Genomic DNA, 12,384 nt, shown 5'->3' with positions numbered 1-12,384 from the left:
CTGACTCGATTCTTTTTTATATGAGTACTAAAGTACATACTCGAATACCAAAAATGCCCGATTCGGCACATCATTACTTTGTAACGTTCTACCCACTACCCACTACTCCCTTATCAGATACAACATATACAGCTATACAATATTAGGGTAATTTTTCGTCGTTAATTCAAAATTATGTTGAACATGTTACTTTACAAAGAAGCTCTATTTTCACAAATTCCGTCTGTAAGTATGAATTTGCCAAGCATACAATACAATGTAAATTTGATACACTCATGCCATGTTATTTATTTAGGAATACCTGTTAATTTTGCAAGTATACTTTATCTGTTAGAAACATACTTTTATATTATTTATTTTTCATGACACGAATCATAACAATGTTACTTCACGCCATGTTTCCGTGACTTTTTGACAAATAATAGTGTAACCATTTGAAACGATCTAATTTTGTACATCATCTGTATAAATAATTATAATTACTTTGCATCAACTATGCTTTATATTGGTTTAATAAGAAGCGTCTGTCTGTTTGAATATGACAGTCTGACACATCCGGTAAATAAATAATAATATTCACGACAAACTACATATACGTGTTTCAATTTATTTTGCTCTTAGGCAATTACTTATTTAAGAATGCCATCATATAGAAATAAGTTTATTTTAAAAACACATATTCATAAATTTAAATAAAAGATATACAGGCGACATATTACTGTTCATCTTTATCTAGCAGTAGCGATACACTGTGCAAACAGTTTAACTAATTTTATAGTTGCGAAATTGTGACTAACATTTTTATATATGCTTAGCGAAGCATATATTACAGTAATATAAAGTTTCGCACTAAGTTTCTTCAAATATACATTTTTTATTTCCGTATGATAAGAAACGAGGAATACAAAAATCGACGAATATTTGTCTCAGGTATTTTTAAAGGATTGGTTTATCGTCTTACTTTTTTGTTCAACTCCAAAAAAAGTTAAATGATCCCAAAGTATAGTTTTTTCTTTTCATTACATCAGTGCTTGTGCTAATATACTCGGGTCGAAATGACGAGAGATGACTTTGACTCATTAAGCGTTTCAATTTAGTACGTAGATTTTACATATACGAGACAGTAATTCTATACGATACTTTGCTTATTAAATTGCATATGGATGTTAATTGTTAATATTTAGCACGGAATTGAACGCCTTATCATTCGCTACTTCCGCTACGCGACGTAAAAATATTTATTTCAAGACTTGGCATCGTAGTAACTGCTTTATTATAATCTGAGAAGAGAGAAATTACGGTATGTTGAACGTTTCAGTCACGAGAAAACAAAAGTGTTAAATCATGAATATCTTTTATCAAACCGCTCAAGATCTTGACGGTTTAGTGACGTGGGCAACGTGAGCAAATCGTGAAAGATAAATTTAACAGTTTATAAGTCGGGATTTTATATGTGATATAATATTCATAAAACAGCTAATACATTTATTACGAATTAGAGGAATTTATATTAATTCGTTAGTTTGTATTTAAATGTTTATTATATTTTTTTTAGAAGTGTACAGTAAAGTATGGCATGGAGCTTATAAAAAAGAGAATTTCTTGAAATGTAACGAAACTTAGTAACGTTTTTTTCATTAAATGTTAGGTGACTTTCAGTTAAAATAAAAAGCTGGGATGTACTATAACAATACTTTAAAGTGCAGAGTATAATATTTTATAAGCGTATGTCTTATGTCTCATTATTACACGTCCTTCGGCTCAAACACCTTAACGAATTTTAACATGTAAGGGCTCGTTAAATTCGTCTAAATTGTGAGAGTGACATATGCTACCTTTTAAGCGGCCAAGTGTTTTCCTTTTATAATACATAGTTTATCTAGTTACAAAAGTAATCGATAACACAAAGTAAATGTACAAACACAGTTTCTCCGAGCTAGATATATTGGCACTTATTATGACAACCGCTTAGCGTGCTAAATAGCCACACGTTCGTGTAAATATAAATATAATGTGGACGTAGCTGTGACGCACTCATTGCCAATGTTTATCGACGTTTTGTTATGAACGACACTGGAGCCTTTGTTGTCTATTCTCTTGACGACTGCAATTTAGATGACATGGATTTTTATAAGGGAAGTAGCAGAACGATCATAGTCATCTGATTGTAAGTAGTCGGCTGTGCATGGTCATTTGTAACAGATCTTAGATGAGATTGACCTATCAGAGGTTGGCCAATTCGGTGACATCTCTGAGGGTTAAGTTGGATGACTTCTATAAGTCTCTCACCTTTTAAATCAATTCAGTAGTGCTTAAACTCGTTATTAATTAAAAAATTGGCATATCGGTGGTACCTTCGGAACTATAAAAAAATCCACCATCTTCAAATAAAACTTATACTTTCAATCGTCTTCGTAGCATTACTTTTTTGGCTATCATTAAAATAGTTTCACATTTTCTCTTAACTCTTATGCTTATTTCTACGACAGTAAATCATTTTAACGTCATGTAAAGCATGCTTGTTTATCTAAATGTGTGTTTCTAAAATAGTTAAACGGATGTTAGTTTGATAATAACACACACACACACAAAGTGCATTGCATGAAATTGGAACACTTATGAAGATCCATCATTTACACCTTTGCTTTATCCGTTACCCTTTGATGATAACCGTAACGCCACACGAGCAGGCAAAGGTAATGTACCTTATTTATCTTGGCCTTGTAAAATAATGAATTGTTATAAAGCCTGTGTAAGTAAAGTATGAGGACAAATGTGGTGATATTTACATCATCGTTTTTACACGTGTCAATTATTCATACAAATAATAATAACTTAATAGCACATATACACACATATACAAATAATAATAACTTAAAAGAACACATTTTGCCTCCAAAGCCAGAATAAAGACTGTAAGTGGCAGGTCAACAACATGATTATTCCACGAAATGATACTTCCACTGTCAAACAAACCACGAGGTTTTTATTCGTTACACCCGACTTAACTTCCATATAACGTGATCATCTTAGTCCTTACGAGTGGTCTGATTAACAACAAGTTATCACGTACCATCGCTTAGACTGCAAGTTATGTTACTTCTTTTATAAAAATGATAAAAGATTTATATGCCAAAGTAATTAATCTAATAACAATAAATACTCATACTCCTATCATTCGAAACAATTCAAAAGTATTCGCTATAAAACTAATTCCGTTGTGATATTTCAATCTGCAATGATCTTCTTTTCTTTTTATTAGTGCAGGTTGTTTCAATCAAGGTAATTGTTCGAGTTGTTGGCTATTATTTTTAGACACAACCATTAATTACCTCAGTTCTCCACTGAACCAATTTTATAATTGCTTGGAACAAAGACTTTTTACTTCATCGTTTAAAGTAAATTAGCAATGATTTTATAGGTACTTATACCAATTTACCACTTTTTTTTGGCGATGTTTAGATTGGATATTTGGGTGATTTCTTTTTTACGACAAATGCAGTGAGAAATTGATTACCTGCAAAGTAGTAGAAAATGGGCAAATATGGTATTCGCGGCATGTATATCAGGTACAATTTTTATCAGTTGAAACTACAGCACGGAAATAAACAGCAATTTCTTAAATTGCTTTTTAAGAAATTGTTACATATTCTACTGCAATATTCAAATAATTTACTTATAGTTTTAAGAGTTTTCTGTTTTTAATAGTAAGTACGTTTACGAAATGCTGATGAAAGTTTACGTAGGAAAGATCTGCTGTGCTTCTCAAAATTTAAATGATTGTGCAATTTTGCAATGTGCTAAATCGTATGTTTCAAAGTGAAATGAGAATTTATTGCGAGAAAAATATTTTAATTAGAAGTTATATTATTATTAAAATAACTGCTAGCTTTTTCCGATTTATTATGACTTTTGAAAATATTATCGATAAAATACTAATTACTGTACAACACTATTCAAAATGCATTATCATTTCATGGTCCTGGTTATTTCCTCTTTTTTAAATTAATGCTTACACCATGAAATTATAAAATATTTAGACAAATACATAAATTATTTATAATTAACTATCTCATACGTGTTACTGCAAAACTTACTATTTCAAAACGTAGTTTTTATCTTTGAACACTTGTATAGAACGGAAGTCAAAACTGGTTCAAGGAACTATTGTCTTTTTTCCACAGTTTCAGTCTATAAATTTAATATTCGACATTTTTTCATTGAAATAACAACAACATAACCTAAATAAATATCATTGCCATCGACACAAGCACTGGTACACTGAGTCACTGAAATACTGAATAGAAGGTCAAAATGTTGAATGAACAGCTGATCAATGGCAGTACGTACTGTGTTGAAAACTCGAAAATCATACTATATATTTTACATACTTCGTGTATTGTATAGCGGAAGTTAAAATATGTTAAATATAATTAAAATTATAAGGCATTTTGTAGTGTACTATAATATATCCTAATTATGTGTTATTTTGTTTAGAAATTCACAAGAGTATGCCTAATTTCGTTTCAGTTATACGTAAAAGATGGAAAGTATATGAATGATTGGAAAAATATTTGAAATTATTTATTAGAAGCGTTGTTTTTTCGAAAATTTTAAGTGTGATATGTGAATGTTATAATATTTTTTTTTAATATCTTGAAAACAAACATTTTTTGTTATGTAGGCGTTAAAATCTACTATTTTAGAAATATTCTTCACGATATGGTAACTCTAAATAGAAATGTTTGAATGGATACGTCATGCAAGTCAATGTCAAATTTAAATTTAAATTGATTGTCAATGTTAATGTTGTATGTGAGACTTACGTGAAAATGTTTTCGTCTATTTTTATAAAATTACGACTTATTTTGGGCGAAATTAGCTCTAAGAATTAACGAAAAAGCAGACGTAAACATTAAAACTAGTTTATACTAGTACACCATTTAAAAATACGAGCCGTTTCGTATAAAAAGTTGATAAGTGATTCCATGTCGTAATTTATTAGTTACCTAACAAGTTGGAAGCATTTTGGGACACATTAGTCAGTTATTTAACTGGGACACGAGTAAACAGTGACCTAGTGCGTTATCTACCATGAGATGAAGGTCTTTCCCAGTTATAGTTCAGTTTAGTTTAGTTTTAGTCGTGTAGAGTCCGAAGTTTAAAATGCCTGAGTGTGACCTCTTCCGGGATACATGGGTACGATACTTAGGTAAGACTTTAATTATGCGTATTTTAATTGAGTTTAATATATAAGTTGTACGTTATTTTTATTTTAAATTTGGAACTACAGTATAGCATGAATTTTTTTAAATAATATATTTTTTTAAGTATCTACTTATATAACTTTACGCAGTATAAGTACTTGATTGGTGGAAGGCCGTTAGGCATCAGGTTCGCCTTTTGTAACCCCCAGATTTATAAAAATAAATAAATAAATCTGAAGGTTTAGACTATCATAGCCTATTGCCGGGATTTTTTGGGAATATAAATTCATAATTAAGATGCCTCGATTATAGACGAAATAAATAATAGTTTAACCAGATACCTGATACCGGATATATGTCAAACTTTTCTGTCAGATGACTTTGATATTTGGCCTGGTTTGGTACTTTAATTAAAAAAATTAAAAACTGCTTTGAATTAATTGTAATTATAATAATTTAATTGTAATTGCACATCTTACAGGCAAAAATTAAAAAGGACATTATAAACCTATTAAATACCAAAATAGTACCGTATTTTAGCAAATAATTAATATTCTACTCTGTATTCAAGCAACTCACCCCTCATCCTTAGTGATGTACCGATCGCTGAACAGGTCCATTGTTGCAGGGTACGCGAACGAGGTGGGGGAGTCCTTCCGGGCTCTCGTGCCCGTGAAAGTAGTGCGGGCGAGCTACGGTGTCGCCTTCGCCTATGTGTTCGCGGACACTGCTGACAAGAGTTGGAAGATGTATAAAGTGAGCTTTATTGAAGTAGCCCATTGAAGGTGGTAGAACTGTTTGTGATTCGACTCTGGAAGGTACCACTGTAACACTTATTTCTGGCAAATAAAGCAGTGTTAAGTTTCGCTCGGTTCAGCTTTGAAGGGTGTGGTAAGGGAGACATACTTATCCGTGGTGTTCAAACTTAGTCCTCAAGGTTAGAAACACATCTGTGGCTAACCTTGGGTAGAATTAGGTAATGTTATCTGGGGTTGATATAAGTGTGATGGTGGTGATGATGATGGTGGTGCTTACCAGGTCAACCATAGTTCTATCACCTTCATAAACACCAGAATTATCTGTTTAAAACTATAGAATTATTTTTAATTTTGTAATACTACAATATTTTTAAATATATTTTGACTTGTTTTACAAGATATATCCAGAGCAAAGTAAAAAAATTGAATTACTTGTATCAAGTAGCTAATTTCAAATTGTTTTTAATTTCAGAAAGATGGCCGACCTAAAAAGGTGTTAATGGAGACTGGAGATGCCTTACTTTGGCAAACACTGGCCTCTGTTGTTATACCAGGATTTACGATTAACAGGTAAGAAGTTATAGTTTCTTTTTTGATTGTTGATTGTTGTTGTTGTTCTTTTTTGATGATTCTTAATAGATGAAGTTAAATGGTCTATATGCAATTTAGGTTGCTACTTTTGCTAATATATTATTTTTTTGGGGATATGTTCAAAAGATACCTGATCTTAATATATCTATACCTTTTTACACCTCTTCATTGGTTGATAGATAGACAGACCTATTTTTGTCTAATAATAGAAGAATCAAATATCTTAAGGGAGAACCACTTACATGAGGTATTTTAACTTATGCCTGATTAATAATCAACCTATCTAATGTTTTACATATCAAAAATCTGTTATGATATTTGGCTATTTCTTTATATAGGAAATTGTCAAAATTTGTAAAAAATAGGCAAAATTTTTATAGGTTGAGTATTAATAATGGGCATGTGTAGTATCTCAGATAGGATCAAATTCTCTTTTGAGGTTTTTGATGTCTGGGGGTGGCATTGACCATTTGGCTTTTTTTGGCTATTTATTTTTAAGTATATATTGATAATTTTCAGGATATGCGCATTTTCACAACGCTACATGCAGAGGAACATGACAAAAATACCCCCAACCCCTAGGAATCTCATCACAGTAGCAATTGGACTGGCTTCCATCCCCATTATAATCCACCCCATAGACGGAGGAGTTACTTTACTTATGAATCTCACCTACAGAAAATGGGTTAAATCTGAATAAATACTAACAGATAGGCCTTGCACATTTTGCAACAAAGTTTTGAACAGATGATATGGTTGGTATAACTGACAAGTTTTATTTTCCGAATGGTTTTATAGTCCGACAAACTATTCTGTGCGTGTGGCAAGAACGCTGGCTATCATGATATTGTCAAAATATCCAAGAAGGGAAAATATTAACGATTGTTAATAATTCCCAATCTATTCAATAATAAATAATTAATAATTATATTCAATAATAATTCTAATTTCCTACAAAAGATTGAAATGCTGTAGGCAAAACATTAAATTGATTATTAGGAACGGATATGTATTTATCAATAGTTAACATAATATGAATTTATATTCATAGGAAAAATGTTAATATTTTGACAAATAATATAAGGTCTAGTTTCTAAGATCGTAACTTAGTTAAATTAACGTAAAAATTAAAAATTATTTATTTCGGGAAATTAATAAAGTCGCTCATGAAGCTGAGAACAAATGAGTTTTCGAAAACCGCCACATGCACAGAAAAGTAAGCCGGTAATAATTTTTCTATTAAGGTTTGGCTGTCATACGACTAAACTAAGTGATCAAAATGCTATTCCAGCCAAAACCGTAAGGAAACCTTCGGATTTTGTCCCAATTTTGGCCAAAGCTGAAACGAATAGTTTTATAAACTTTAAAATACACAATTCCATTGTAATTAGAAATAATAAATTATAAGCCTGCTATTTATGAATGGAATGACTAAAAACTGAAAAGTATGTATTTTGAAAGCTTAAATATTTTATAGAAAGCTTTAGATAATGTAGATGGCATAAGGTGAGCCTAAACAGTGTAGGTAAGTGGCATTATATTTATTTGCGAAGTTTTGGGTTCAATGCTTGGTGCAAGCAAGAGTGTAGGGGGAGTAACTACTGTGTAGATATAGTAGTTTATTTGCGCGAGGTTGCGGGTTCGATTCTCAATGGAAACGATTTTGTTTTATGGCTGTGTGCAATTCAATGAATACTCATTGTTTTAAATTATATTATTATTTTTGAAAATGGGAAAGGTAAATGGAATTTGGATTGTTAAGTGCCCTTAACAGTAATATAATTATTTTAAGAAGAAAGCACCAAATATATTAAGATTTATTTTATTATACTGTTACCTATATAAATTATTTAAGTAAGTGCAAATATTTTTTGGAAAATTCATGATTCGACTAGGATGCGACGCGTTATTAATATTCAATCTTGACAAATTTTTGCTTGCAGCTCAAAATATGTCAATTTAAGTATGCAAGAATTCGAAATATATTAATTTCGATGGGAAAATTGTCAAAACGGGAGTAAATAGTATAAACAATAATCAATTTTTGTCTACCAATGTTTCAAATTTAAATTCCCGCCTATCTATAATTTTAAATTAACTTCGAAGTTATTTTTAAAATTCCTTCAAATATTTGCACTTATTAATATATTATGTGTATTAATACTCAAAATATACTTAAAACTGCCATGTATGTTCATCTTGTACGCTTATTAGCTACAATATTAGCTATTAGCGCTATAATTACTATGTAAATAGAAGTTTATTAAGACACGTGGCGCCATCTTGTATGGAGTAGCGACAACTAACTTGTTTACATATACTGACACAAAACTTTTAGAGGACAATTTCTGTATGAATTATAGTTTTTATTTATTTAATATGTAATATAATAATAAGAGTTTATAGCAGCCTATGGCTCGTGTTATCAACCCCAGTTATGATTAGTTTTTAAAGTCTACTGTGTTGTCACTATTTAGAACTAAGACATAGAAAAGAAAAGCAAGGACTAAGATGATATTACAATGTCTTGCTTCTGTTCTTGTGTCGGTATTTGTATAAAATAGCTATCCGTCCGTTGTCAAAAATATTACGATCGCTCTATATTATTTGCTGTCTCAGACCAAAAAATAGAAATTGAATTTTTTGTTCTTATTCGTTTAATATTATAACGACGTAACTACTCGATTGTGATTATTTATACTGAATGAAAATTAGTATACATGAATAACGCACATACAATTAGCTATATGTTAGGTAATATACATAATACATAAATCGGCTGAATTTGGTATGTTACACTTTACTTTCAACATGCTACGTATGTATTTTTTGGTCTGAGCCCGCTAGAAATAATGCGAAAATAACATTATGTGTATATTTTTAACTTTGACCCAAAAAAACTTATATTATTGTACGTTATGTAATACTTATGTTCTAATTGCTTTAATTAGTAATATATAGGCTGTGAAGCAATCAATTCCGTAGTATAGATATAGTATTTTAGTAAAAATTGGTTCTAATTGGTAAAAAAATGCTTGAAAATTGACCGTGTCAAATTATTTTATTATTTAATTATTTTTTGCCAGTGAATTAGACTGTTGTTATTTAATTTTTCTCAGCACATGACTGTCTTACTTCTAGGCATGTTTTACTTGTAGATTAATCGAAGAATTAATTTTTGGGATTTTTGGATGCTGGTTGACTTTCATATGAAGATCATCTTAGACCTCTGAAGTGGACCTCTATATGGAGTTGTTTACATATGTCCATGGGCGGCACAGACCATGTATCATCCTCGTAAAACTGCTAGTCCGCTCTGAATAGAGAAATGAATTGCGTCGCCATAGCAAATTTTATGACTACACCTGCTCGCAACAACTTCAGAGCGGACTAGCTGTTTGGCGCGGATTATACTATCAGGTGGACTGCATGCTCGGTTATTTCAATGTTATAAAAAAATCAAGTTTCTATCTATCAAGGTTCAAGAGATACAGCTCTGTGACAGACGGACAGACAGCGGAGGCTTAGTAATAGAGTGCCGTTTTTACCCTTTGAGTACGGAAACCGAAATAAACGAGGAAATCTATATGTCTCTTCTTCTAATTTTTGTATAGTCTATACACAGTATTTTTATGCCCAGCAGTGGGACAGTCATGTATTGATGATGACCACATCCAGCTTGACATTACATGTACATGCATTAATGTAGGTATATACAATACTTGTTGAATTGTAATAAATTGTTGATTAAAAATGTTTTTTATTTACTCTTTTTGAATTTTATGATGTTTTTTTTATATTATATAAGAGTAGCAGATGAACATGCGATCCATCTGATGGTAAGTGGCTACTGCCGCGTTACTGGTTACATTTGCGATCAACCTCAGGTAAGATTGGATTACTACCTGAGGTCGGCTACACATGCGCCGCTACCCCTGAGAACTAAGCTGGTATGCCTCGGAAAAGTATGCCTCCCTTATCACACTCTTCAAACCAGAACACAGCCGCGCTTAGCTTATGAGGTAGAAATAGGTGTGGCGGTGGTGCCGCCGGAGTTGAACCATAGAAGTTTCTACCACTTTTAAAGTGGTAAGTGGCAATTGCCGCCCATGATGATGCCTTTGGAGTAGAACAACGGATATTATGATGATTATTTCCACCACATTACCTTGAAATCACATGACTTGTCTACTTTTTGTGTTTAAATTAAGCTGTAAAAATGTTTGTTTGTTAAAACAAGTCGACCTTAAACTTTGGAGTCAGAATGCATTATCAATTCAAAATAAAAATATGAGTGACCAGGGGAGAATTAAGTAGGCACTTATAATATACAAACATTATCATAATGCTTATACACATGTATCATGTATTGCAATGAATCCACATTGGTGATTTTGACCTTGTAAGCACGCAGTCATCGAATAAGTGGAAAGCCAGTCCCCTATTTCAGAATTTTTTTCAACCCCTGAAAGATCATACTTGAACTGAGTAGGAACATTTTTCATTTAAGGACTTTGGTATGGAATTGAGTCCTGTGACTTTAGATCCTGGGAGGAGATTTAATCTCTTAGAACCAAATCACCTGTACAAGTGACACCGTGCATGAGATGTATTGCGTTTTATTTGTTGCTTTGTAATGACCACAACAGCAGCAGTAATAGCCTAGTGGTAAAGAAACGCGGCTTCTTAATCGAGGGGTCCGAGGTTCGAATCCCGGGCACCTATGATTTTTCAAAGTTATATGCGTATTAATGATCACTTGCTTAAACGGTGAAGGAAAACATCGTGAGAAAACCTGCATACCTGGAATTCTTAAAAAAAAAGTTTTTGAAGGTATGTGAAGTCTACCAATTCGCACTTGGCCGCGCGGTGAACTATGGCCTAATCCTTCTCTTTGTTGAGGAGACTTGTGCCTAGCACAGTAATGGGTTGATTGTGATGATGAGTGACCACAATGTAACCACAGTTTGCCAACTATTTATCGCTCCACTGTCGCGTAATAGCCGCAAGTGTGAATAGACACTTAGGATTAACATAATGATTATATCAAGGTTATTAGAATATGCATTAAACAGATTATGCAATGAACGATATGTCGCAATTTAGAATATAGATTTATTGATTTTGATTGATTAGAGATGCCTTTTTTTTTTTTTTCTTAACGAGGGGGAAACGTTCAAAAGGTACCCGACGACGTGGGAGCGACGCCGGGTTATGTGGGATTTTTACCGCACTAAAACCCCCCCGGTGGCCGTCCTCAACGCTTGTTGAAGAACTCCGGGATCTCCGACGGAGATTAGACATGCCTATGGGCATGTACCGTGTGTATTGCATCCACGACGACCAAAGTCATACTTTTCCAAGTTGCAGCTTAGTCGTCAAGGGTAGCGGCGTATCTATTGCCAACCTCAGGCTGGAATTTAATCCTATCTGGGGTTGATTACAGATGTCCATGAGCGGCAGTAGCCACCATCAGATGAACTGCATGCTCGTCTGCTACTCCTATATTATAAAGAAGTCGTTTGCCACTTCTATTTGACACTTCTATCTCATAGAAATATATTTCATTCGTTAAATAAAAATAGAATCTCAAAGCAAGATCCTAAGCAGAGCTATGGGAAAAGCTAGTAAGTGTATCTTCATGTTTGTTCCTTCAAAACGAGTTAGACGAGGCCTGTCTAGTAGTACCGTTACGTTGTTAGCGTTAAGTGTAAGTAAATAGACTACTGAGATGATTTCTGTAATCTTATGAGAGTCAAGCACTTAATACGCTTCACTTTATGTTGATACTAGCTGACCCGGCAAACTTTGTACCGCCTCAAAATCTA

At 32.6% G+C, this 12,384-nt stretch overlaps 2 protein-coding genes across 6 annotated transcripts in view; one reads left to right on the top strand and one right to left on the bottom strand.

Annotated features, from left to right (window-relative positions):
• The window catches only part of Prestin (solute carrier family 26 member prestin), a 53,713-nt gene that overhangs the window by 33,753 nt on the left and 7,576 nt on the right, over positions 1 to 12,384 (bottom strand). For 2 of the 5 annotated variants that reach the window (XM_073078034.1, XM_073078036.1), the window contains exon 1: positions 4,098 to 4,320. Coding sequence is in view for 2 of the 5 variants with exons in the window: in XM_073078039.1 (XP_072934140.1) it covers positions 5,787 to 5,827 (41 nt within the window). In the remaining 3 variants the exon portion in view is untranslated. Of the gene's footprint in view, positions 1 to 4,097; positions 4,321 to 5,786; positions 5,938 to 12,384 lie in introns of those variants that run through there. The other 3 variants (XM_073078039.1, XM_073078038.1, XM_073078037.1) reach the window with 3 other exon arrangements.
• LOC140746052 (mitochondrial fission process protein 1) lies at positions 5,830 to 8,034 on the top strand. Its single transcript, XM_073078044.1, has 3 exons — positions 5,830 to 5,963; positions 6,438 to 6,535; positions 7,076 to 8,034. Exons 1-3 carry the CDS (start codon positions 5,955 to 5,957, stop codon positions 7,254 to 7,256), a joined length of 288 nt encoding a protein of 95 aa, XP_072934145.1. The 5' UTR covers positions 5,830 to 5,954; the 3' UTR covers positions 7,257 to 8,034.

The sequence above is a fragment of the Epargyreus clarus genome, unplaced genomic scaffold (genome assembly GCF_041222505.1).
Source record: "Epargyreus clarus isolate Ecla_fem2 unplaced genomic scaffold, WU_Ecla_fem_2.2 ptg000012l, whole genome shotgun sequence".
Taxonomy (NCBI): Eukaryota; Metazoa; Arthropoda; class Insecta; order Lepidoptera; family Hesperiidae; genus Epargyreus; species Epargyreus clarus.
The sequence above is the reverse complement of the archived record's forward strand: the minus strand, read 5'-3'. Positions and strand labels throughout refer to the sequence as shown.

Excerpts from the sequence above, each read along its gene's own strand:
- LOC140746052 (XM_073078044.1), top strand. Across the intron at positions 6,536-7,075 it reads CCAGGATTTACGATTAACAG|GATATGCGCATTTTCACAAC; the intron begins GTAAGAAGTTAT and ends GATAATTTTCAG.